The 27251-nt window shown below is 40.4% G+C and overlaps 1 protein-coding gene across 1 annotated transcript in view; it reads left to right on the plus strand.

The window, feature by feature from the left end:
- The window catches only part of LOC148535363 (collagen alpha-4(VI) chain-like), a 423891-nt gene that overhangs the window by 235288 nt on the left and 161352 nt on the right, over nucleotides 1–27251 (plus strand). The window contains 7 exon segments of the mRNA XM_088462796.1: nucleotides 4592–4684; nucleotides 12795–12848; nucleotides 15518–15589; nucleotides 16329–16355; nucleotides 17285–17329; nucleotides 17902–17955; nucleotides 19059–19121. Of these exon segments, the coding sequence (XP_088318922.1) occupies nucleotides 4592–4684; nucleotides 12795–12848; nucleotides 15518–15589; nucleotides 16329–16355; nucleotides 17285–17329; nucleotides 17902–17955; nucleotides 19059–19121 (408 nt within the window).

Genomic DNA, 27251 nt, shown 5'->3' on the forward strand with positions numbered 1-27251 from the left:
ATACTACATCTTTCTTTTGTAGATTCGCTTTCCCCGACCTTGCCCACTGCCCTGCTCTGCGGGTATGGCCTCTTTGCTTGTATCTGCACCCTTTCTGGTGGTAACCCCTAAAGGGGGTCTCCGTGAGGAGGAGGCAGCTGATTCCCCTGCACATTCCGTGTCACTCGATGTTACTCCACCACTTGAGGATTCCGTTTCCAAAGGGAATTTTTTATTAGGTCTAAAAAGAGGACGTCTCATGGTACTGGAACCCCTGTTGTTCACCCAGCTGTAATCTCTGTTCACTGTAGTTAATTTGGATTGTTTAAATTTCACTAATTCCGCCTTATATTTGTCCACTTGATTGGTCAATTTGCCCATCCAATCTGTTGTTGTATCCGTTTTCAATTTATTAAGGTGAATTTTCTCAAAATTATCGATTTTTTCTTTTACCACCGTAAGTTCCCTTGTTGATTCAGCAATCACCAGCAGAATTAGATCGAATGAACATTTGTTCAAAACTGCTGCCCATTTACGGCAAAATTCTGGATTATATCTCCCTATAGTCGGGATATTTCTAATGCGGAAGCCTCGGGGGATCTTTTTTTCTCTGAAATAATCCGACAAAGTTACACTGTGCAAATAAAAATCAATTTCGCGTTGCTTCAGTCGTGTCAATTGTGCATAAAGTTGCTCTATACTTTCTTCTCCTGCCGTATCCCGCAGGTTAGATTTCACCAGTATTGCTTCTGCATCAGAATCAGACAATGTTAAAATATCGCCTAATGGTAATACTATATTGTGATAGCCTCCAGTCGTAGCAGCATCATCGGCAATGTTTGACATTGCTGAAAAAACAATTAAAATAAAGTCCACTTCCTCTTATTACCACGCAGTGTGGCACAAGGGGAAAAATTGAGTCCAGATCGCACAACAAAATACCGGGTGCCCTAACCAATATCACGTTCTGACTGAAGTGGTCAGATAAGTGATGTAAAATATATAAATTGCATATGTTCGGCACTCCACAGAATGATCCTCAGCGTTGCCAGGTGCCCTTCCCCAGTCACAATACCACTATAATCACAATAAAGGCATATACAGAAATAGGACGGCACTCCAGCTTATTATATCCAAATAAAGCAGACACTTCCACTGCGTGATCACTTGTCAACATTTCAGAGCGTTGCTCTTTTATCAAGACACATAAAAAACAGGAACAGGGTACATACCTTTATAGACAAAACACCCATCGTGCAAACCTCCGTCGGCGCGGCTCCCTGTAGACCCGATGACGTCATCAGCCCACGACACCGGCTGGCAGCGTCTCCATAGGCCCCAGGGAAGCCTGCCGTTCATGTGACCCATCACCATGGATACTATAAACAAACAGTTAAATTACTAGATGCACGACTAGCGGCACAAGACTATAACTATCTATTAAAACAATAGTACATCGTATTCATACTGTTAATTACAGCAATCTGAAAGCTCCCATATAAGCAACTCACATGGTCATACTGTATACTGTATATATATATATTTAGATATAAATATTGTGGTGAGAGGGGTTGTCTCTCACCGGAATTGCCCACATTTCTGTGGGATCAGCTCCCTCCAAGGGAGTCTAGAGTGAAGCCTGTCCAGTTTGCAGCAAGGGAGATTTGGATCTCCAGGTTTAAAACTCTCATACACCCACTGCTCTGTGCACTGACACCGGCTAGTGACCAGTTTAGTAGACCAGAGTGTTGTAGTGCCAGGGACTGACTATTAAGCACTGGGAGTGCAGGGACATTTACTTGTGTTTGTTGACTTGTGTTATATGCCAGTGTGTCCAGGACTAAGCCTGTGCATGCTAAAGTGCAGTGTCTGCTGCCATTAAAGACACTGCTTTACTGAGTACCTGCCTGTCTTGAGTCCTCATTTCTACACCCCGTGTTACACGGTGCCTCCTAGTGGAACACAATTGGTTTAAATCATCAGTGAAAGGAATCCAATGGTGAATTGATCCCATACCAGATAATGTTATAGTCAGCTTATCTGAACAATTTGTGAAGTGATGTCCACACATCAGGAAATTCAGACTATATAATTGTCTTCTTTTATTTAAGATATACTGTATACTCAATATAAAAGGATAAAAACACTTAGACAGTGTAATCCTTTTACAACAGGCAGAATATCAACAATCACAGTCAATAAATGCATGTACAAGATAAAAACATTTATGCACGTATCTGATAAAGGTGGCCCATCGTGATGTAGCACCCTCCATTAAGTATATATTAAAATAAAAGATAAAAATTATACAGCCTGGATTTTTTGACTCATGGACATCACTTCACATATTGGTTTAGATAAGCTGACTATTTAATATTATTTAATAATATTTAATAGCCAGTTCACTTTTACTCTGGATTGCATTCACTGTGGGTGATTTGATACAATTGTGTTGCACTAGGAAGTGCCCTTTTCTCACTTTGACTTTTAAATTAATTTACAAACTCAGTGTGACTCACATAAGGAGCCACCTCTTCGCATGTATGGAATCTTATTTGGCATAATCTGGAAATGTTCATCAAACTTGACTTTTAATTGTTGTAAGGACTTTACTGAATACTGCTTATTTTTATATTGTTATGAAACACCCCTGTGTATGTATAAGACCCCTAGAACCCGTTGTTCCCATAGAGTTGAATAGTTGAATACACTCACCGATACTTAGGCTGCCCCCAGGACTTAAGCTCAGGCAGTAGGGGTTTATACAATATATGTTTGATTGCAGGATATTGGCTGAAGTAGAAATAAATACTTTATAAAGTATCAAGTTAATTGTAGAATCAGAACCAGCATCCACAGGGCTAGTTGCAGGACAGTCTGGATAGCAAACAGATGTATTAGCAGACAGCAAGAATAATCCACACAGCAAGCTTTGCAGGTGTAGCAGTAGCACAGAATCCAACACATCATATATATATATATATATATATATATATATATTTATACATACACTTGTGCAAGGCAGATATTTGTATTTGCAGAAACACAACATCTGGTGATATTCACTGTGTCAGCATAGGTGTGCAAGGTAGATATTTGTATTTGCATAAACACAACAGGAAAGATGATATTCAGTGTCAGCATAGGTGTGCAAGGCTGATATTTGTATATGCAGAAACACAACAGCAGCAATGATAATCACTGTGTAGGTTTGGTAATACTTGTAGTTGGTAGAAACAAATAATTAAAGTTCCACAACAATTTAGTTAACTGAGAACAGACACGAACAACGATATACATGGGTCCGTCCCATGGCAGCAACACAAGGCATAAACTATCACCGGCAAGTAATGCTAGGAGTGACTGCAGTATAACAGGAAGAGGTATCAATGCAAGCCATCCTCCTAATTGCAATTGCTGCTGAACTGCACACACACTGAGAGCTTGATTGCAGACTTGTAGCAGTGTATCCACAATACTGAGAGCTGCCTAGCAACAGTTAGGACTAGAAACTGCTAAGGCTGTCAGAAATCCTGGTTGCGAATCATAACATATAGAATCCCAATAATCCGGCACTTGCTGCAGAAATGTAACGAGTGAATTTGCTCCCGTGCCATCCACGGGTCAGTAACTTCAGGCTGTAATTGCCTGCAAAGAATTTGTAACAAAGTATTAAAAAGTGAAAGTTAGATTTAGGATTGTTTAGTTTGTCCCATTACTTTTGGCCCCTTAAAAAGTGGGAGGCACATATAGAAACCGTTGTAATTCCTACACCGTTCACCTGATTTGGATGTAATTACCCTCAAATTAAATCTGAAAGTCTGCAGTTAAAGCACATCTTGTTTGTTTCATTTCAAAGCCATTGTGGTGGTGAATAGAGGCCAAAATATGAAAATTCTGTCAATGTCCCAATATTTATGCACCTGACTGTATATCCAGCTATTTGGAGGCACTGGGAGACTTTAATTAAAGGTAAAATCTGCCTTTATTGGCTAATAAAGGCAGTTTTTACCTTTAATTAAAGTCTCCCAGTGCCTCCAAATAGCTGGATATATATGTCTGCTGAGTGCTGCCTGTTATCTGCTCCATATATATCTGTCTGTCTGTCTATCTATCTATCTATCTATCTATCTATCTATCTATCTATCTATCTATCTATCTATCTATCTATCTATCTATCTATCTATCTATCTAGCTATCTATCTATCTATCATTGCCACCACAAACCACATTGTCTTGCTTCACATGCTGTGTAATCGGCTGACAGTTTGACAAATCTTTAAGAAACATAGCATCAACATTTCAGTCCTATATCAGACCATTCTCAAGATTTCACATTATGTACCACCACCTGCTATGTTTCTTAAAGATTTGTCAAACTGTCAGCCGATTACACAGCATGTGAAGCAGGACATTGTGGTTTGTGGTGGCAATAAATATTTTAATGGTTTCTAGTGTGAACGTGGTGAGTGCTCCTTTCAAGTTTATATTATTGTGGAGGCAAAGGGACTGAGATTCTGACCTGTGTTTTTTGGAAGCATCAATATAGTGATATATTGTTTAAAATATGAAATAGAATATATGTACATATTTTTTTCTTTTTTCTTAACAGGACACAGTTGTTGAAAGAAAATGTTGTAATGTTATTTGCAAATGTTTGGGACAAGATGGTCCTCGTGGTCCTCCTGGTCCTCCAGGAGTTAAGGTAAATACATATATAGTGAAGTGACATACCTATTAAATGTTACATTTCTATACATGTTTTTAGCATTTTTAGTTTAAACCATGCTCTTTACATCCATTTGTAAAATGACCAAGGTTAATCAGAAAGCGCTAAGTTTGTGAGAAAACTTATATCTCCTGAGTGAAACTGGTCAGGATGGTGACTCTGCCATGCCACATAAGGGTTAGCTTTTAATGTAGCAAAATATGCAAAAAATAAATCAGGTTAGCAAAGACTGAAGCTGAAACAGGTATGGAAACAGATACTGGCAAACTAAATTTAATCCTAAAATGGGTTTCAATGATATCAAGAGCAAATACTGTAACATTAAATTGATAGCATCAGGCCACCAATTTATAAACTAGGAAACACAATTGTAGAAAAAAGCTAATCATTCAGGTATATTGTTTCATCTGTGTTCACAAAGCCTGGGAAAATGTATGGAAATAGGTTGTGCAGCATACCACAGAGGAGGTGCCAGATCATATAAAGCAATGTGTGGTATGCACATCTGTACAGGAGGGAATTAGATCTGGCAATACACAGGTTATTGTATGCTAATCTATACCTCAGGTGGTGGGAGAAGAAATACTTTTTTGCCATACAAAATGATCTATATACTGAACATATTGTTCAGGTATATAGATGACATTCTCATAATATGAGAATGTGAGGTGATATTGCTAGAATTCATTAATGTACTGGATTACAACAACTTCAAACTTAAATTAACATCAGTGATGAACCAATAAATGATTACATTTTTGGACCTGAAAATAGATATAATGGAAGAGAACAGAGTTATTAAGGATACGTTTAGCAAAGAAACTGCTACAAATAGTATCCTCCATTATGAGAGCTCACACCTATCAGCAATCCTGAATGGAGTAACAAGGAGGGAATTTTTGAAACAATTAAGAAACTGTTTTGAGGGGTCAAGAGGTATTACTGTTTTAGTCACAGTCACCAGAACAGTAAGGATGGGACGTAATTAAGGTAGTCTAGGGCCTAAATTCCATTAAGCAAAATTCACACCACGCATGATCCGCAGGTCTAGTTGGATGTGTAAATTAAATGTAGAGTTAATAAACTGCAATATCTTATTCCAAAAATGTTTAATTGTAACATAGCTCCAGAAGTTATGAGAAATGTAGCGGACGAGTTATGACATTTTGGACAAGCCCCTGTCTCATTAGACACCATATATTTATGTTGTGACTCCGAGGTCTAAGCCCTGCTCACATCTTTTACATGTAACTCTTGTAGTGCAGCTGATTGTAATGTGCACAGGATGATCTCATATTGGTATAATATGTCTATTTCCTCCCCATCAGTTGAAAAGTCATCCCGCCAGGCATTAAAAGTATTATCTAAAATTTTACATAGATAAGTATTTATTAGGTCAGCGTACAAGTATCTAGTCCTGTATGTGGTCCTTTGAATTACAGACAAAAAGAACATTAGTAGGTCAATATCCGAAGGAGAAGGTATGGCAGTAGGTATTCACAAAATGTTGTATTTGTAATTATATGTAGCAGCAAGTTTGTGGTAAGTCATAACGTTCTCGGAGTACCTGAAAAAAATAAATAGTACCCCCTGGATTAAACACATCAGCGGTAGTTCTAATCCCCTTCATCTTTAATTGAAAATCAGTGTTAGAAAATGCAGGAAGAAATAGGGGGTTTCCCTAAAAGGGGATATACATCGAATGTCTGCGGTTTCTATGAATCTTTTTATTAATGGCCCACCAGGCTAAATAGACATCCCGAAATAATAAATTGTTAAAAATGTGTTTGGGAATATTGGATTTAGAAGCATGGAGTAAAGTGCTCGGGAAGTATGTGTCAGTACGGAGTTATCTAACTCAATACATATATATAAATATTCCACGACAGGAGCCAGGCAGCTAGATATCGAAAAAGAACAACTTGAGAAAATCTCGCACCCCCAAGGGGAGGCAATCGGGAAGCCGACTGCCTAAATACCGGCAGCCGGCTTCCCGACTGCCATTTCCTGGCAAGGGTGAAATGCCGGGCGTCTAGATGTAGACGCCCGCATTTCCCCGACGCCAGGAGACCGGCGTCCGGCATCCCGATCGTAGAGATGCCGGGCACCGCGAGCGGACAGCCGCGGGGGGGGCGGGTTAGGTTTAGGGCTCCCGGGGGGGACTTAGGGTTAGGCACCCCCCCGGGCGGGTTAGGGTTAGGCTAGGGGGAGGGAGGGTTAGGGTTAGGCACCCCCGGGGGGGACTTAGGGTTAGGCACCCCCCCGGGGGACTTAGGTTTAGGCAGTGGGGAAGGGGGTGGTAAGGGTTAGGCACTTAGAGGGGGGATTAGGGTTAGGCACTTGGGGGGGAAGTTAGGGTTAGGCACCCCTAAGGAGGGTTAGGGGGGTTAGGATAATAAATACTTACCTATCCACGATCGGGATTTCCAGCGCTATCGGGCTTCCGCTGCGTCGCACTCTGCTCCTGTCGGGCTGCCGCTGACGGGAATCGAACCGCCGGCTGTGCGGCCCGCGGTATTTCTTACCAATTCCCTCCCAAGCCCCCGTGTTGTCTCGGAAGTATCAGTTTAGCATAAGACATGCAGGATTTCTCATGCTTCCAGATAAAGAGGCTGTACAAAAAGTCAGGATAGATCCGCAATATCTGTATTGGTCAGGCGAATTGGGAGCATCTGAACGGCATATAAAATCTTTAGAAAAATTATAGTTTTAAATATGGCTACCCTCCCTAACAGAGAGAGAGGCATAAATCTCCAATTAACCAACAATTGGATAATGGCCCCTATTAAGGGAGAATAGTTAGTCGAATATAGTCTAACGAGAAAACATGAACCACCAAATATTTAAACTGAACAGGAGTAATTTTAAATGCTTCAAAGAAGGCTAAGTGGGATAGTGTTTGTGTATCACCTGAAATTGAAAGAATCTCAGGTTTATCCACATTAAATGTATATCCTGAAAAGGAGCCAAATTCAGAGATTATGGGGTGGATTTAATTAGCCGCAAAAAATCCCTGCGGCGCAGGGAAAAGCTTTTCAATAAAATAGCCTTTTTCCCCGCGCCAAAAAATCGTGACACACGTGTGTAAACACACTGATTCTGCATAAACTGCGGAATCAGTGTTTTTTTTCCCGTGCGTGAGCACAATTTGGTGATTTATACACAGATTTTACTTCGCACCTCCATGAGCTGCGAGGTACAGTCTGACTGCGGGGACTGGCATGCAGGGTCTCATGGACTCATGCGCAAGGAATCCCTGCTAATTGAATAGGTCCGGAGCGGCAATTAGCGGTAGGGTTTAATCCGCGGCTAATTGATTATGCCCCTGTCCTAGTCCTGGAAAATGAAGATATTATTGATATCCCAGGTACGGTTACGATGTTTATGGGAAGCAATAAATTGTTGCTGCTCTGACTAACATCTTTTGAGCTTGGATTTTCTGTTACAGGTTGAGTCTCCCATATCGAAATATTCCGAAATACGGAATATTCCGAAATACGGAATATTTTTAGCATGACTGAGATAGTGAAACCTTTTTTTTTTTTGATGGATCAATGTACACAAACTTTGTTTAAGGCACAAAATTATTAAAAATAAAGTATAAAATGACCTATAGGCTATGTATATAAGGAGTATATGAAACATAAATTAATTTCATGTATGTACACAAACTTTGTTTGAGCCACAAAATTATTGAAAATATTTTTATAAAATTACCTTCAGGCTGTGTGTATAAGGTGTATATACCACATAAATGCATGCTGTGTTTAGATTTGTGCCCTATTCCTAAGACATTTCAATATGGTATACAAATATTCCAAAATACGGAATATTCCGATATCCAAAATACCCCTAGTCCCAAGCATTTTGGATATGGGAGACTCAACCTGTACTAAAATACAGTGACTGCTACACTGACTAATATTTACCTGTTAGGAGTATGTTCTATAAATATAAGTAGTTATCACTTTGAATTATATTTTCTCTGCGCTTGACTTATCAAGTGGCATTATAAGAAATGTATCTGCTTTTTAAACAGTGTTTTATTGTCCATTGTTTATAATAGATACCAGCCGGTGTATATGTAATATTGTATTTTATGTATTGTGTTTTTTGTACATTTCATTTTTAATATTAAAAATACTGATTCACCAGCGCTACTGTATCATATGAAACTTATTTTTCTGTTGTTTGAAGGGTTGAGTATTCCCTTATTAGTTGCAGCTGGTGAACCAGGTGATTATAATATTTGGACCTCAGTGCCAGGTTTTTCTTTATTTTTTTAATTGCAGAATCATCTACCTTTCCCCATTATGCTGCTTATAAAACAATCTTCTGCTCCTTTCCAAAAATGTTACACTATTTCCATAGCATATTGGATAACAATCAGGAGAATTTTAATAATCTTACTTAAGAACTGCAACTACAGTAATGTCAGAAACTAATATAGTATACTTTTTACATCAACAATACTAGAACAATACTTTTTACATCAACAATACTACATCAACAAAACTATTGTTTTACATCAACAATACTAGACATCAGATTACCCTCTCTTGTTAGCAAATTGTTCTGCTTGGCACAAGATATGGAAACAGTGGAAGTTTTAGCACAATTACTCTTCATTCACAAATATTCTTCCATTTCCTTGCAATAAAAAATTCCAACGTGATGCATTCCAGCCAATGAATTTATGGGCACAAGTGGACATTACTTCAATACATGACTGATAGATCGTCAAAGTTTATTAATAAGGTGGCCCAGCGCTGTACAGAGTAATACATATACAGGCAAACTGTTTTAGCAGAATAACGAGTACAATATGAAATTGCATAATGACATACTGAACATGAAAATTGCGGGTAAGAAGAATAAGAATGAATGGATGCATTTTTGACCAAATCACATGGCAGACAGACACAGAAGACAGTCATGAGAAACCTGAACATTACAGTTGTGTAAAATAGAATTAATGGATGCAAACTCGACCAACTCTCATACAGAAACAATTCAGAATATGTCATAACAGGGACAATTGAGGAAGACATACTGTAAGACATATGGTAGAAGACCCTGCCATTGAGAGCATACATTCTAATCTAAAGAGAGGGAGTAATGAGATACAATAGGTGCAAATGGGACAGTTGGTATTCTAGGGTCATTTGTGATGCAGAGGCCTAGAAGGGGTTATAACCTATATGGAGTGATGGAAGGCCAAGGACGTCAGGTAAACAGAGTGCCACAAGTGAGTGGTTGAAAGCTCTGTCTACACAGGAAAGAATGTTAGCCATTGAGCCAACAGAGCGGAAGTCCTCATGGTTGATTGCAGTGATGGAAGACCCAGGGGTTCAGAGCCTGGACATGGATATTTATACAGCCAATGGATGGCACTGAGCTTTTTGGCACCATCCTATGTGCAGGAAGGGAGGAAGAGCTAGCCACAGACCATGGGGACTAGTAGTCCACAAGTCCATATCAGAGCGGTTAGTGCTAAATTTTAAACAATACAAACACCCAAGCTTGCTATTGTACTATTGTATTGTGTCATACCAAACCTAGACACCCAAAGCTGCTGAAATAAGCTTTACCCTGATATTTAAATAACTGTGTACTAATGCTGTATCCACCTTCTACAAAATTCTTCTACCCTTCCTATTAGACTGTAGGCAAAACAAGTGTAAGGACCCACATTTCTTTGAAATCCAAATTTAAACAGTAAGGAAGGCGCTCCTCTTTCCTAACTGCCCACAAAGGGCCTGATTCATTAAGGATTACGAAAATATGCTAATGAATGCAATCGCAATGCCGTCACACTGCCAGCATAGAGACGCCCACTGCCTCCCACTACCACTATCTCACATCCGTAATACCTTGAAGTCCTGTGTATACATCAGTAATATCGAGTACAATCGGCCCCTCATGCAGAATTACAGCAGCCCTGACCTTACTTAGAAATTCCTAACCTCGTTGCACGCAGTAAGTACTCAAGCTGCATAGGAAATCGCACTGGCTAATTTATGCACACCCGTGCAATGGCGTTCAAACGGACAGGCACGCCTGCATTTGGACAACCACCCACCCGTCACCACCCCCAAATGCTCACTGCCTGTCAATCACTCTGCGATGGCTCTCCGTGACCGCAGTGGTGCCTTTGCGTACGCACACTGTGATGCATACGCATGCGCAGTACGAAACAATCGGCCAATTGCGTACGTTTTAGCAGTTGCGAGCCTTAATCAATCAGGCCCAAAGTGCAGAAATGTTTAGAGAGATGTTCTTCAATATAGTCTACATAGGCTACATATTGCCCTCCATTTTTTGCAGCATATGTACTGTATGTGTAATACCGCAAAATGCCGCAAATTATGTAACTCCAAAGAGTCCATACACCACTGTAATCTCCTTTGTTTCAAAATATTCTGAACTCCAATAAAAGAATACACTGTGACAGAATTGGTAAATGTTATCCCACTGACCCAGACTGAGCTATTTTAGGAATCCTGGACACATGCTTAAATTAAAAAGAGGTAACAAAGAATGTATATAGAATACCCCACCATTCATGTTTCTCTGGGCAACCCTCCACAATGTGAAGCAACTGAAACTTTATTTAAAGTAAAGCTATGTACAAACACTCCCTCTAGACATCAAAATCCAAGTTGAAAAACATTTACAAAACAACATGCAAAACTAGAAATCTGTTGGAAAACCCACCTGTTGAGTTTTAACACGTGGGGGTATATTTACTAAAGTGGGAGTTTTTCAAAGTGGAGATGTTGCCCATAGCAACCATTCAGATTCTACTTAACATTTAACTAGCACCTTTTAGAAGATAATAGCTGGAATCTGATTGGTTGCTATGGGCAACATCTAAAAACTCTCACTTTAGTAAATATACCCCATGGACTCCAATAATATGCATTAACAACCTCTGGATCCACTCTGAAGCTTATACATCCGATACGTACCATTACAAATTCTATTTACATGCAAGGAATCAGCACAAGCCAATTAACTCGGTCACCCACCCTTTTTTTTATCCCTAATCCCTACCTTTAATCTGCCTTCCCTTCCTTCTTGTTATATAATGTATCTCAGTTATTCTTCAACAAGTTAGTAGAAATTAGATTAGTAAGACAATAGTTTTATTAATGAGGTTTTATTTCATGTGCTGTCTGTATGATGCCATAAATTACAAATTATAATTGAACAGTATGTTACTAACCCCCATATCACTGTTTTTTCTCTCTTCTGTGCCTCATCTTTGAATTTAATATAAAGAATTTTGAAAAAAGAAAACTATGTGTAATTGATATACTATATATGTGCTACAGAAAAGGAAAACATGTATTGTTGGTGGTCCCTGAGACCCAGTTTAGAGAAACGTAGTCTTATATAGCAATAGCAATATCTTTAATCATTCAAGAAATCGATACAAGTGTGAAAACTAAAAAGTTTGTATATATGTGCAGTAACTTTAGCCTGGGGTCCCTAGAGGTGCTCACAATCAAACTCCATGCCACTCATTTGTGAATGTTCTTTTGATTCCAATGTTCTTTTACATTTTCAGCAGTCTGTGCAACTTCTAGGAGCTTCATTTTCCTGGTGTATTTTGATATTGGATATAGTTTATCTATAGTTGAACACTTATGGAGAAGTTCTCAGGAATGTAGTTTCCACCACGTCATTCTTTTTGGTTTCTATGGGGCACAATGTCCACTTTTTTGACTTGCGTGCAATATAGAACCTGGCCTTTTGATGGAAATAGAAACCCAAACCAGGCTCCATTCTGCATACTCTGGCCCCAAAGAAGCAGATCAAATAGTAGTTATGCGTCTGGTTGACCTGTAACTCCAGTACATTCAAATGATGATGACCCATCCAAAACTCATTTAAAGAGTGTTTGAGTTCAGCAAGAGTAGATTCACCTTTAACTTAAAGAACTGAAGTAAATCTTCCTGAGCAATTTAGTATTTTTAGTAAATGAGATCCTATTTTCATATTTAGTCGACAGACTAAATGTTATCATTGAATACAAAACAATCAAATTGTCCAATTGTCCAATGCTGTTCTTTGTCTCTAGGGAAAAGTTGGTGCAAAAGGTTCTCAAGGACATCCTGGAGAGGAAGGTGGTATTGTGAGTAGAACAAGCACAATTTGTTATCTTTCAAAGTACTATACTTTAGTAAAAGAATATTTTGTACCATATAATTAAAAATAAATGTGATTTTGCTCTGTTATGGGATGTTATGAAATGTGTGCTTTCATATTCCTTCTGCAAAATCTCTGTATAAGTTGAAAGAGCAGAAAGCAAAGCAGGTTACATTAGCTTTTAGAATGTGAAATTATATAGTACATTGGGACACATTGCCAATACTACAGAGCTAGGGAGGAAAGTTAAACAATGCCAAAGAATATAATACATAAACATTGTAAGATTAAAAAAATACTCTTTTGTTTAATTTAAAGTTCCATGTTAAAAGTAGCATAAATGTATCATGGGCCTAATTCAGAGATGGTCGCTAATCCCGCCACCAAAAACGGTCACGACACCGCCTGTGTTTAAGTCAAGAGTAGCTGCCCACAGACAGTCCCTGTCTGTCAATCACTTTACAAATAAATATTCACTGCAACTGTCTTCGCAGCACATGCGCAGTGTGACTTATATGCATGTGCAGTAGAGAAAATGTCCATTTGCCAAAACATCACCATTGCGACCGTCTCTGAATCAGCCCCATAGTACTGAAGCTCAAAGTATATCACTCATCCCCACATAAAACTTCACTTTATTCAAGAACTCATTAAAGTTGGAAAATAACAATGCAAATACCTATTTTATCTTCTCCCTAAAACATACTATTATAGAGCACTTCATGTCAGTGCAGATAGGGAATACAGATGCCTGGAAAACCATCTGTACACTATAAGCAATGTTTAAACATCTACACCTCTCCTCCAGGAACAATTTTGTAAGGGAGATTTTAAAAAGTTGGCAAGTATGGCTTGTAGAGTATGTATATACATATAATATGGATAGCTTGGTGCAAGAGCACAGGGTGAATGTTTACACTCATCACGCACACACTCCCAATGCATGCCATTGCAGGGGTTTTGTAGGTTGAGTCTCTTTTCATGAGAATGCAGGTTATCTCTGATCTTCCGGTGAATATTCATACCTCATGCATATTGCCTAGGAAGTGCTGTGATGATGTTACTGGTACCTATAGAATTGATAAGCAGCATTCTCATTTGTTCAGCCTGCAGAATTGCTGCCTATGGGGCATGCAGAGTCAGGTATGGTATCTGTATTTAGCATAGTGGAGGCTAAAATGCATCAGTGATGATGGTAAAATTCAGTTTTCCTCTTTCCAGTTACAGTACTGAGTGAAATGTAGCATTCTACTGTGCTGCTGAGTGAGATCATGCAGGAAATTAGCAACATCTGAAAAGTGTCACCTTAATGCAGTGGTTCCCAAACTTTTTTGAACCAGGGTGCCCTAGAGTATCAGCACTGTTGTCACGGCACCCCTAAGCCAAAAGTTTGTTATTGAGAAATTCAGAAAAAAATGTAGTGAAGTAGTATAGTGAAATAAATTCTGCTTACCTGTCATCCTTAGGTTTGGTTATATAGTGGTGGACAGGTTTGTGCTTGTTTGTGCACATATTTACATTACAGTCACCATGAAGAATTTGATTTGGTGCTGGACCACCAACCTGAGGCACCCCTGCAAGTGTCGCAAGGCACCCCAGGGTGCCGCGCCTTACAGTTTGGGAACCACTACCTTAATGCATTAAAAGACAGCATTCTGTATAGACATAGTATACACCATAGGGTAATTACATATATGTCTGTAAGGGTTAGTTCATTAAATACACAAAGCCTAATAGGAGCACCAAAAGCAAAAACACTTTTGGAGTTCCAGACCTGGTTCACAAGTTCTAACTGCTCCAGCGGTTACAGGTTGTTGCAGTAATTTTTTTCCGACATATTTATAACATTATTAGAGAAAAGTGTAATCATCTAAATCCAATATATTTATTAATAATTCCCCAGGATAGAGATTGGACCATTATTTTACAAGGCAGTAATCCCTTGGTCATTGTAGTTTGCCCAATATGCTTTTATAAGCACTAAGATTAAGGCCCTCATTCAGAGCCGTACGCTCTGAGCAGAGCGCACGCTCTGAATGAGGGCCGGGCTCCATTTTCATGGAGCGTCCTCCTGGACGCTCGTATAGCTGTGGGTCACCACCCACAGGCTATACGAGCGTGCTTTTTGATGGCCGCGATGGTCGAGACCATCGCGACCATCGAAATTGCGAGCCGGAGCCTGCGGTTGAGGTTTTCAACCGCAAGCTCCGGAGTGATTTTGGCTCTATCAGAGCCAAAATCACTCCCACTGACATCACTAGTGATGTCAGTGGGCCGGCTTCTGACGGGAGGCGTTCCCGTGGGAACGCCCCCGTCAGGGAGGCACGCCCCCGGCACGCCCACCAAAGGGGGCGTGCTGTCAATCAACATTGACAGCACGCCCCCTTTGATCGGACACAACGAGCGAAGGACTTTCCTTCGCTCGTCGTGTCTGGCGCATGCGCACGATGGAGCTCCCTCCGTCGTGCGCATGCTCAGTGCATAACATCGACCCACTTGCGAGCGGACAGCCGCTCGCGAGTGGGTCTGAATCAGGCCCTAAATTTGTTATACATTTCTGTGGAGTACGAAGTAATATTACCCAGTAAATAAGCAACATATAATGCATAAATAATGATATACTGAACAATGAGAACTTTCTAACTTTTTTTTTAGGGTGAGAGAGGGTCACGTGGATTTAATGGGACACGGGGAGAAGATGGATGCCCTGGTCCTAGAGGACTAAAGGTCAGTCATTTATTATATTATATGCTACGGCTTAAAGATCATGTTTATTATACCATCATTGAGTAAATGAAATGCACAAAGTTTGTTAGGAGATATTGCAATGATATATTAATACAGGATACAATACACATATTTGTGCAGGAACATCTAAATCTAAGGTTGGAAACATTCAGCAATTATAGCAGTTTGCTACCTATCATTAGATGTGTTGAGCTACTGTATAGGTATTTTGCATTGATGAATATTGTATTGTCCAATCTAAAAGCATGCATTGTCAAATTGTCATTCCCTTACTGTTACAATTCTGACATCATTATTTATAAGTTATAAAGTGGCAGCTATTTATTTATCTATAGGTTAAAGAGTAAGGGGGTACAAATTGCGTTTGCATTCATTGTAGGGGGTCTGCTGTTGCCTTTCCTATAGGGCATTTTCTCTATATAGATAGTGCCATCAATACTATCTTGATATATGTTTATCAAAGTGCAAAGAATGACTTAGGGAATAAAAACATTTTATTCAAGGGTGCAACATACAGTATGCGTTTATGATTTGTTAATAGCAGTATTACTTCACCTGACATGTTTGTTGGTCACCAAGTTCTAGATTTCAGCATCTTTATTGTCCAGGGTTTTTACTGAAAACATTTTAAGATTTTCCCAGTTCATATACCAAAGCTTCAGACCACAGAAAGGCATCTATAATATTCTTGATAAACTGTTGCATTATATCTTTTCAGGGTGGAAGAGGTTTTCGAGGTAATAGGGTGAGTTTTAAAAATATTTATATTGTAATATTGATTTATATTAACACATATTTTGAATGATACATTTTTACCTACAGAGTGTAATAGTCATGCAATAACAGAATCATTGCTTAACCCTTACCAGTGGCAGACTTCTGTTAGCTTTCTCTGTATCGGATGTGTGGGGTTTGGGCTTATTCGGGGTAGGGATCATTTTATCCTAATTATTAACATTTTGGGAGTTATGAAGAATCTGACCATTTGACATTCCATTATAGGCCATCACCATTGGTAGCCTTGAACCTCCACACAGTTATATGGGAATGTGTCATTGTACAAGAGACTCATTTTGTGCAGTATGGGGAATCTGTACCAAAGGGGTTGTTATACAAAAATGAAGGGTATTTCTCTGCATTAGGGGATAACGGTACAAGACTGAGGTGTTACAAGCATGTGTCTCTTTGTAAGGGAGTCACATGTGCAATACTGCTTTAATTGCCTCAGGTCTTTTACCCTTTTCATTAAATGCCAGTGACACTGCTTGTCTGATATGATTGATTTTGGTACAATGTGGTTAACAAGGGCTTGTACATCCAGACTGGGAATGTCAATGGAGTGTCCATCACTGACCCCAATGTGTTTTCTTGTGGCGAACACAAGTAAATTAAGAAGGCAGCATCAGAAAAAGTGCAAGTAATGTAAGTGTAAATACTAAAGTGTATAAGATCATTGGAAACAGTGATTTCTAGTCTCATACTCATGTAAATCTTTTTCCTGGGTTTGTGAAAATGCTAGTAAAGACTTGTGTATTGATGCCAGTGGGTATGTGCCCTTTATATCTAGGGTATATTTACCTTATTCTATGTAAGCTACTTGCAGTGTTATACATCGTAATAGTCATATACTACACTTGAGTTCTGTAAACTTGATGTTGGTTTATATTTTTATAGGGAGATGATGGTGACAATGGAATTGATGGAGTGCCAGGCGAGCAGGTAAATCTAAGTGTTATAATTACTCTTGGAAAATTATGAAATGCATATATATTTCCATTCAGAGAAGCAACAAAACAACTACCTAACTCCGTTGGTCAAGGCCTATGTTACGATGAAGAAGTAATGGCAGATAGCAAGCACAGATGCTTAACATTCAGCTTAAATGAAACAAAACTACAACTAATTATATAAAATATAATTATAATATTAAGCAGCATATATTGGTTAAAGTAAAAATAATGTTTTAGAGGAGCACTTAAAATGGGACTCAGGGAATGCTTTCTCTGTCATGTTAAAAGCCATCCTATAGCAGAAAATGTTACAGTACACAACACCTTGCTGGTCATTACTATTCCTGAACACACTTGAAATAAGAAGAACCTGATCTCCCAGCTACTTTGACCCTTTAATGTCAATACTTGAATTCCGATATGCAGTCAAACTATATTCATTTTAATTATAAGATGGAATGAGAACTTAAAACACAATGGGGGGTCCTTGCATTATCCCTGGAAGAGATCAGATAATGTATATTTTGAAGCACTAAAGAGTAATAAAAAATTTTTTTTCAGGGGGAACGTGGATCCCCTGGACTAACAGGGGAAACTGGGAGCCAAGGGCAACAGGTAAAACAATGAAATATCTGGTCTACAAAAGAATTGCATTCCAGACCATAAATGTCACGCAACAGTTTGTAGTTTTTTTCCAGGGAAACGGATGATACCTGTACACTGATAGAGCAGATATTCAACAAAAGACAATAGGATTGACCATTTCTAAATCTGTATAAAAAAAAGAAAAGTTAGTGAGATTTTGTCTTTGTCTGTCCAAAGCCTACGCAAGCTGCTTCTCCAGCAGTGGTTGTGTCTACTCCTTCCAGTACCCGAGACAGCAACTGAAGTGGCAGAGCTCTCATCCCTTACACAGACTACCAGAAACATTTTCATATGACTTCTATGTAGATACATATTGCAATATTTAAGTATTATCATATTTACCTACAAGCTACATAGCGTTCATTTAGGTGTCTGTGATTGTACACAACTTTGCCCTGATAAGTTTAATCTGTTATCGCTGTTATTCCCAGCAATAATAGATGTGCAATTTACCAAAATTCTGTTACCAGGACATTGGCTCTACTATCACTAAAGCTTTGATTTCTCTGGAATAGGCCTCTCCTCAAATTTAGGGATGTGGAGATAAGCCAAATCTCCACCTTAAACACTTAACTGACGTGGGTGTATGGGATTTGAATGCAGCAAGCTCTGCTTCAGCTGACAAGGTGCGACCACACCGCCCTGCTGTGTATTTGAAGACCAAATTTGTTCTACACATGTGCAGAATGGATCTCCTCTGACGCCCCGAACTCTCCTGGGGACCCAGCAATTTCTGACCGGTTTTGCTGGAAAAATTGTCAGTTAAGTGGTTAAACACTGGAGAGTTGACTTATCTCTTCATAAGTAGACCCCTAAATGAGTAAATATAGAAACCTTTCAGCAAGGTCAGATGTTATCTACTGTATGTACACAAAATCAGCATTACAGCAACATACCACTGAAACATGATGGAGAAAAAACAGGTTCACAGATAACACATGAGATATAGGAAATATTCCTCCCTGCGGCTGTCATTTATATGTAACTATTAGTGCCTCGGGTTCTATAGAAAAATGTCTGAAGGTTTTAACTTTAGTAAAAATATTAATGTTATTTGTTTCACACTATATTAGGGCAAAAAAGGGCCTCGTGGAGAATCAGCGGAAAAGGGTGATCATGGCCTTAGAGGAGACCATGTAAGTATTGCAATATTTTCCCTACAGGAGCAAGCACATTTTTGTACATTTATGTACTGTATCTCAGATCCTTTTACTTAGCTATTCTGGCATACTTTAACTTTAAAAGCACCTTTACAGCAAACTATCTATAACATGCCTGATTGATGTCACTATAGCTAACATAATTTGTTGTGCATTCCAATTTTAGACGTTTCTTTAATATATGCAGCCTTTTAGCCAGAGATGGGCTGGGATAGAGAACCAGCCCAGGAAATTTCTGAAGCAGCCCTCACACTCCAGCCCCATCCTCTCCTTCATCACCCTAATTCTTCCCTCACACTCCAGCCCCACATCCTCTCCTTCATCACCCTACTCATTCCCTCACACTCCAGCCCATTCCTCTCCTTTATTGCTCTGCTCCTTCCCTCACACTCCAGCCCCATCCTCTCTTTCATCACTCTACTCCTTCCCTCACACTCCAGCCCCATCCTATTCTTCATTGTCTTGGTCCTTCCCTCACACTCCATCCCCATCCTCTCCTTCATCACCCTACTCCTTCCTTTACACTCCAGCCCCATCCTATCCTTCATCACCCTGCTCATTCCTTCACACTCCAGCCCCACATCCTCTCCTTCATCACCGTACTCCTTCTCTCACACTCCAGCCCCACATCCTCTCCTTCATCACCCTACTCATTCCCTTACACTCCAGCCCCACATCCTCTCCTTCATCACCCTACTCCTTCCTTCACACTCCAGACCCATCCTCTCCTTCATCACCCTACTCATTCCTTCACACTCCAGCCCCACATCCTCTCCTTCATCACTCTACTCCTTCCCTTACACTCCAGCCCAACATCCTCTCCTTCATCACCCTGCTCCTTCCCTTACACTCCAGCCCCACATCCTCTCCTTCATCACCCTACTCCTTCCCTCACACTCCAGCCCCACATCCTCTCCTTCGTCACCCTACTCATTCCCTTACACTCCAGCCCCACAACCTCTCCTTCATCACTCTACTCCTTCCCTCACACTCCAGCCCAACATCCTCTCCTTCATTACCCTACTCCTTCCCTCACACTCCAGCCCCATATCCTCTCCTTCATTACCCTGCTCCTTCCCTCACACTCCAGCCCCATCCTCTTTTTCATTGCCTTGGTCCTTCCCTCACACTCCATCCCCATCCTCTCCTTCATCACCCTACTCCTTCCTTTACACTCTAGCCCCATCCTCTCCTTCTTCACCCTGCTCATTCCTTCACACTCCAGCCCAAGATCCTCTCCTTCATCACCTTGCTCCTTCCCTCACACTCCAACCCCACATCCTCTCCTTCATCACCCTACTCATTCCCTTACACTCCAGCCCCACATCCTCTCCTTCATCACCCTACTCCTTCCTTCACACTCCAGCCCCATCCTCTCCTTCATCACCCTACTCATTCCTTCACACTCCAGCCCCACATCCTCTCCTTCATCACCCTACTCCTTCCCTTACACTCCAGCCCAACATCCTCTCCTTCATCACCCTGCTCCTTCCCTTACACTCCAGCCCCACATCCTCTCCTTCATCACCCTACTCCTTCCCTCACACTCCAGCCCCACATCCTCTCCTTCGTCACCCTACTCATTCCCTCACACTCCAGCCCCACACCCTCTCCTTCATCACTCTACTCCTTCCCTCACACTCCAGCCCAACATCCTCTCCTTCATCACCCTAATCCTTCCCTCACACTCCAGCCCCACATCCTCTCCTTCATCACCCTGCTCCTTCCCTCAAACTCCAGCCCCACATCCTCTCCTTCATCACCCTGCTCCTTCCTTCACACTCCAGCCCCACATCCTCTCCTTTGTCACCCTACTCATTCCCTCACACTCCAGCCCCACATCCTCTCCTTTGTCACCCTACTCATTCCCTCACACTCCAGCCCCACATCCTCTCCTTCATCACTCTACTCATTCCTTCACACTCCAGCCCCACATCCTCTCCTTCATCACCCTACTCCTTCCCTCAAATTCCAGCCCCACATCCTCTCCTTCACCACCCTACTCATTCCTTTACACTCCAGCCCCACATCCTCTCCTTCATCACCCTGCTCCTTCCCTCACACTCCAGCCCCACATCCTCTCCTTCATTACCCTGCTCCTTCCCTCACACTCCAGCCCCATCCTCTCCTTCATCACTGTACTCAGGGCCTGATTCAGAGTTGGGCATAGAGTGAAATATCTCTCTCATCTGTGAACCTGAACAAACCATGTTGCCATGCAAGGGGTGTAAATACATAATTTTTTTTACATGCAGGGTAAATACTGGTTGCTTTTGCCTGTAGCCCACAAATACTGCACAGTTTTATTACTACTTTACAATTTAGATGTCAGTTTGGAAACACTCCTCTTAAATCTAAATCTCTCTGCACATTTTAAATCTGCCCCACCTGCAGAGCAGCATTGTTTCACCAAGATGATCAGTTGAGAGAGATATCTCACTCTATTCCCAAGTCTGAATCAGACCCTCATTCCCTCACACTCCAGCCCCACAACCTCTCCTTCATTGCCCTACTCCTTCCATCACACTCCAGCCCCACATCCTCTCCTTCATCACCCTACTCCTTCCCTCACACTCCAGCCCCACATCCTTTCCTTCATCACCCTACTCCTTCCCTCACACTCCAGCCCCAGATCCTCTCCTTCATCACCCTACTCCTTCTCTCACACTCCAGCCCCACATCCTCTTTTTCATCACCCTACTCCTTCCCTCACACTCCAGCCCCACATCCTCTTCTTCATCACCCTACTCCTTCCCTCACACTCCAGCCCCACATCCTCTCCTTCATCACCCTACTCCTTCCCTCACACTCCAGTCACACACCCTCTCCTTCATCACCATACTCCTTCCCTCACACTCCAGCCCCACACCCTCTCCTTCATCACCCTACTCCTTCCCTCACACTCCAGCCCCACACCCTCTCCTTCATCACCCTACTCTTTCCCACACACTCCAGCCCCACACCCTCTCCTTCATCACCCTACTCCTTCCCTCACACTCCAGCCCCACACCCTCTCCTTCATCACCCTACTCCTTCCCTCACACTGTGGCCCCCATTCTCCTTCATCATTCTCATTACTTTACAATCACTATACTCAGAAAATATCAGAGAGAGAGGGTCTACAGTGCTGCAGCCCCTCTTGAGAGTCAGTAATATTCTGGTACAGGTGATCAGGGCAGCAATACTGTAGGTCTGAGGGGAAGATTGCAATGTGATGGCGGCCAGACAATATATTAATAGGCTCGTCTGCAGACTGGCCACAAATTCCTGCGACTATTAGCTCCCTTCATTATACCTATTTAGAGGTTTTGCAGTTGTTGAGAGTGCAATAGACCTAGTACATGTGACATCAGCAACACAGCCTGTTATGTGCAACACATGTATGGTACCAGAGTAATTACCTGTACTGTAAGCCCACCAGTTGGTGAGCCAGGTCCCTATGCAACGCAGCTGAACACCCAGCACTCCTTTCGGATACCCAGCTCCGTGCTGCGGATACGTGGAGCCCAGGCAGTGGCAGCAGCAGCTTTTCCTAGTTGAGAGGAGGACCAGACCCAGCTGGGATAGAGGACATATATATAAATTAAAAAAGCTAAATGGTTGTACTGTATTCCTGTGTTATAGTGTGAGCAAGGTACACATATCTGGTTAACTATAAATTCCACAGACCTAATGTTGCTGTGTATTTGAATCAAAATTTAAAATTCTCTGGGGTCAATTAAGAAATATAATTTTTTACCAATAAGGAAAAAAAAACAAAAACACACCATCTGGTATAAAACACATTCCTAAATATGTGATGCTAAATCAATATTCCACATAATAAATCACATCCATGGAACATTTGCAAAAACTGATACAAAGAAAACAATAAGATATCTGCTTTACATTGTCTTAAAGTTGAAATCTTGTTAGGTGGATACAGATTAGAGCACCTGTTTGTGTCCAATAGTTTTCATAAATGTCTCCCATCAAGTCTAGACTAAAGAGAGTGGTGTGACTGGCCTAAACTGTGTATCTCCTGTGCACATGTAGAACACTTAAGGTCATATACACACTGGAATTGGCAAGGTGTTTCCTTAATGCAGAGTAAAACGCCATTAGAAATGCTTATAAACTGCACTGCATTAACCTACTTCTTTACAAATGAGTTTCTTTTGCATTATTTAAACATGCACTTATGACAAAACAAGAATTTGTCATCTTGTTCAAAACAAGGGTATCCTTCATGCTGATGCTGGTAGCCTATCGCTGTGTCGTGCGCATGTACGATGGCCAGTCTGCACATGGCATCGCACTTTCACCCGGTGGGGACACAGCAATGCTTGGAAGGCTTTGCTGAACTCAGAAAGGCCGTTGCTGGGTCCCCATTGCTTGCATACCTTATTGCTATCGCTATTTATAGATGGGGTGAGCGGTACAGTGACAAAGCTGTTTGTTAAATACTGAAAGGAGGACATAACCCCTTTAGCAAGTTGTTAAATGCCCCAAATGCATATGTTAACGCTTCTAAACCACTTCTCATTCCGATACAGTACACATCAACTGTGATGAATTTAAGTTTTGAGCTGCATTAACATACATTAAACACCCTGAAATATCTCACTATTGTACAAAAGAAGCACATAATAAAATGTATATACCCATGGTCTAAATTGCAACAATTTTTATTTTTTTCAAGTGTTTATGTTAAAAACCCGTCATGTAAAATGTGTTTCACTCTTTTATAGTCCATTATATTTAAAAAGTCACAGATTAAAACTTAAAACTATTCATCTTTGGAACAGAAGGGATTTTAAAAAAAAAATAAAATACTAGTGTGTGGGTTACAGGCAGCAGCAGCAGCACTTCCTGGGCGAGGGGAGGCAGTGTAAGTCCACATATGACAGGAGGAAAGAAGCAGAAAGACTGAGAGTTAGGAAAAGGCAAATAGAATCTGTTTTCATTATTAAATACAAGCAGAGGGATAGTGTACAGTATATTCCTGAAACATTTAATGAGAAATGTATGTTAGCTGTAAACTAAGTGATTTGGATTATCACTGTCAGTTTTGTATAAAAAAAATTGACCTGTGCTGTATTGTTGCCTGAGATTTATGCTCAGATTAAGAAAAGAATTACAAAATAAATGAAAAAAGGGATTCCTGTACCACTAAATAAAAGAGACATAAAATTTAAAACTTACACTCGAAACCTGGTGGAAATAAAATATAGTTTGGAAATTTACAATTAAAAATAAAAATCACCCATTGGTAACAGAAATAGGACGTTATTCCATAACAAACCTGAGTTCCTGTTTACCTATGCTGTCAGTTCCAGTAATAGATACTGTAAGTTAATGCAGTAAAAAAGAAACTTGTACCACTTCTCCAGTACTACTGTATAATAAATGTATATGTGTCCCTGCTGCTTAACTTCTGATTATAATAATTAAATAGGATAAGTAATTTTATTGTAACAATCAACATAAACAGCAATTGCAACATAACACTCCCCCTTCCCCCTATTGTCAATTGCAGTTATTTGTAATAATAATTCAACTTGTAGAACTGACTTGTTAATGCTGGTATATATATTAGAGATGTGCGCTTACCCCCGTGTTTTGGTTTTGGATTTTGTTTTGGATTTGGATTCATCTTCGTATTTTGGTTTTGCATAACCCCCCTCAAGTATTTTGGTTTTGGATTTTTTTTTTTTTTTTTTTTTTTTATGTTGAAGATTTTTAAAAACATCTAAAATCATGCAATTTTTGCAATCCAAAACCCAAAATTTGAATTTAAAATCCGAATTTTTAACCGCAGGGAGATCAGAACCGCAACTCGATCTGCCCAGATTCACATCTCTAATGTATATCAACATTACCTGCCAAGTTTTTATTATTACCATTTACATGTATAGCACCAGCATAGTAACTTGTACTTTACAATTGGGAACAAACAGCAATGAAACAAGATCAAACATTAATGACAGACATAGAGGTAAGCGGGCTCTACTTGAAAGCTTGCAATTTATAGGGAAATTGACATTGATACATAAGGATAAGTGGTACATGTTGCATATCAGGTCAGCCAGATTGCAGAGGTTCTTGGTGGGCTTTGAGAGAGAGAGTGAGTTAGGTTTTTTTTAATAAAGATGGAAAGACACCAGTATAGAGAGAGAGCTTACAGATTTTATGTAAATTTGGGATGAGTACAGGAAACAAAACTCTACTAATTTGTGAGGGTATAGGATTGGTAGGAGAGGTAGTAGAGTTGGAAGATGAGAAGAGAGTAGATACTTCATCTTCATTTCTGTGATCAAATTAATAGAGTTGTCAGATGGTTCAGGAAAATAATTGAGCAGGTTGCTGTTTTAGGAAGAACATACCATTTCATTTAGGATCTTATCAATATGGTACGTGAATTAGTAATCAAGATCTTGGACACTGATAGTAGCCAGTGGGTTTGGTGTGGGAGGGGTGAAAAGCGATTAAAATGAATTAAAAAGTCACTTGGGGTTGAAGCATGAGCAGAGATGAGAGATTGGAAATATGTTTTTTTGGTAATGTCCAGAACCTTTCGATAGGAATAGTAGTCTAATATGTAAGGAAATCACTTTGTGTACAAGATTTATGCCACTGACATTGTACTTTATGTGAGAGTTTTTGTAGGTGTCTTGATACTTTAGATTGCTATGGTTGACATGTAAGTGATGGTTAACTGGAGCCACTTCTTCGAGGCGTATTTCTAGAGATTGATTAAGGTGTGGTACTGCAATCTTAGGAGAAGTGGATAGAGAAATTGGTAAGAGCAGTTGTTGTAGAGAGGTGGAAAGTTGATGAAAATTATTAGTTTATATTTCTGCGTGTTTGAGGAGGCTTGGTAGACTTCAGTGACACTGAGCTTGAAGGCGATAAGGTTGTGATCTTAGAGAGGGAAAGGAGTATTAATGAAATCAGAAACTGAGCATAGTCTAGTGAATACAAGATCAAGGCTGTGGCCATCCTGATGAATAGAGGAGTCAGCCCACTTGCAATGTCCAAGAAAGGAGGTTAGATAGAGTACAGTAGTTTGGAGGCCTAAGAAGAATGTTGACTATCAATAAGGATGTTGAAATCACTCTTAATGATGGGGATGTCAGAGGATAAGAAATGAGATAGCAAAACAGAAAAATGTTCAAGAAATTGTTAGTGTTGTCCAGGTGTACGATAGATAACAGCAACACACAGAGAGAATGGTTTGAAAATCTTAAAAGAATGTACATCAAAAGATGTACATGTGAGTGATGGAAATTGTGGTAGAACTGTGAATGTGCAATACAGTAACATTCCCACCTCCTTTACTGTTTCAAAGCCTGGAGGTTTGGGTGAAGTTTAGACCACCATGTGAAAGGACTGCAGGGGAGACAGTGTCAGATTTTGGGAGACATGTTTCTGTCATATCCTGAAGGTTGAGGTTGTTTGAGATTTAGAGTTCATGAATGGATGTTAATTTGTTACAAACAGAGCATGCATTCTGTAAGGCACATTCAAGTGATTTAGAGGGTGATTGGACCAGGGCTCTATGCTGTGCTGGCCGTGTCCCCTAAACCCATGTAGTAATAATGCCATGCCCAGGGGCCGTGTCTGCCGGCTCTAGGAAGTAGATCACTACACAGAGCATCCTAAGGACACCCGGGCGGCTCTGCAACAGTGCTACTGGTCGCAGGTTGCCATTCCAAGCACCCTGCAAGCTACATGCAGGTGCAGTGATTGTGCTGCCCCCAGCTCTGTGTGACAGCACAACGTAGTTCCGGCCCTGGATGGGAGATACGAATCACTTATAAGGTTAGCTGGATTTCTTTACTGTTGTTTTTCAGCTGTATGTGTGGTAGGGTATGTGGATGAGAACAGCTAATACAAGCAGAAGGAGAGAGAGAGAGAGAGAGAGAGAGAGAGAGAGAGAGATAAATATATTTGCAGGATGTGTGTGAATGTATTTTGTGGTGACATATTGAGGATGCTACAGTGAGTATATACAGATAAAAAGCATTCTTGAGTGTTAATAAGAGGGGAGTGTAAGAATATTGTTAGTTCCATAAAGAGGGTCAAAATGCACACACCCATACCTCCCCCAACAAACAACAATGG

Source organism: Taudactylus pleione, unplaced genomic scaffold, assembly GCF_031769625.1.
Source record: "Taudactylus pleione unplaced genomic scaffold, aTauple2 ptg000053l, whole genome shotgun sequence".
In the NCBI taxonomy this organism is placed as follows: domain Eukaryota; kingdom Metazoa; phylum Chordata; class Amphibia; order Anura; family Myobatrachidae; genus Taudactylus; species Taudactylus pleione.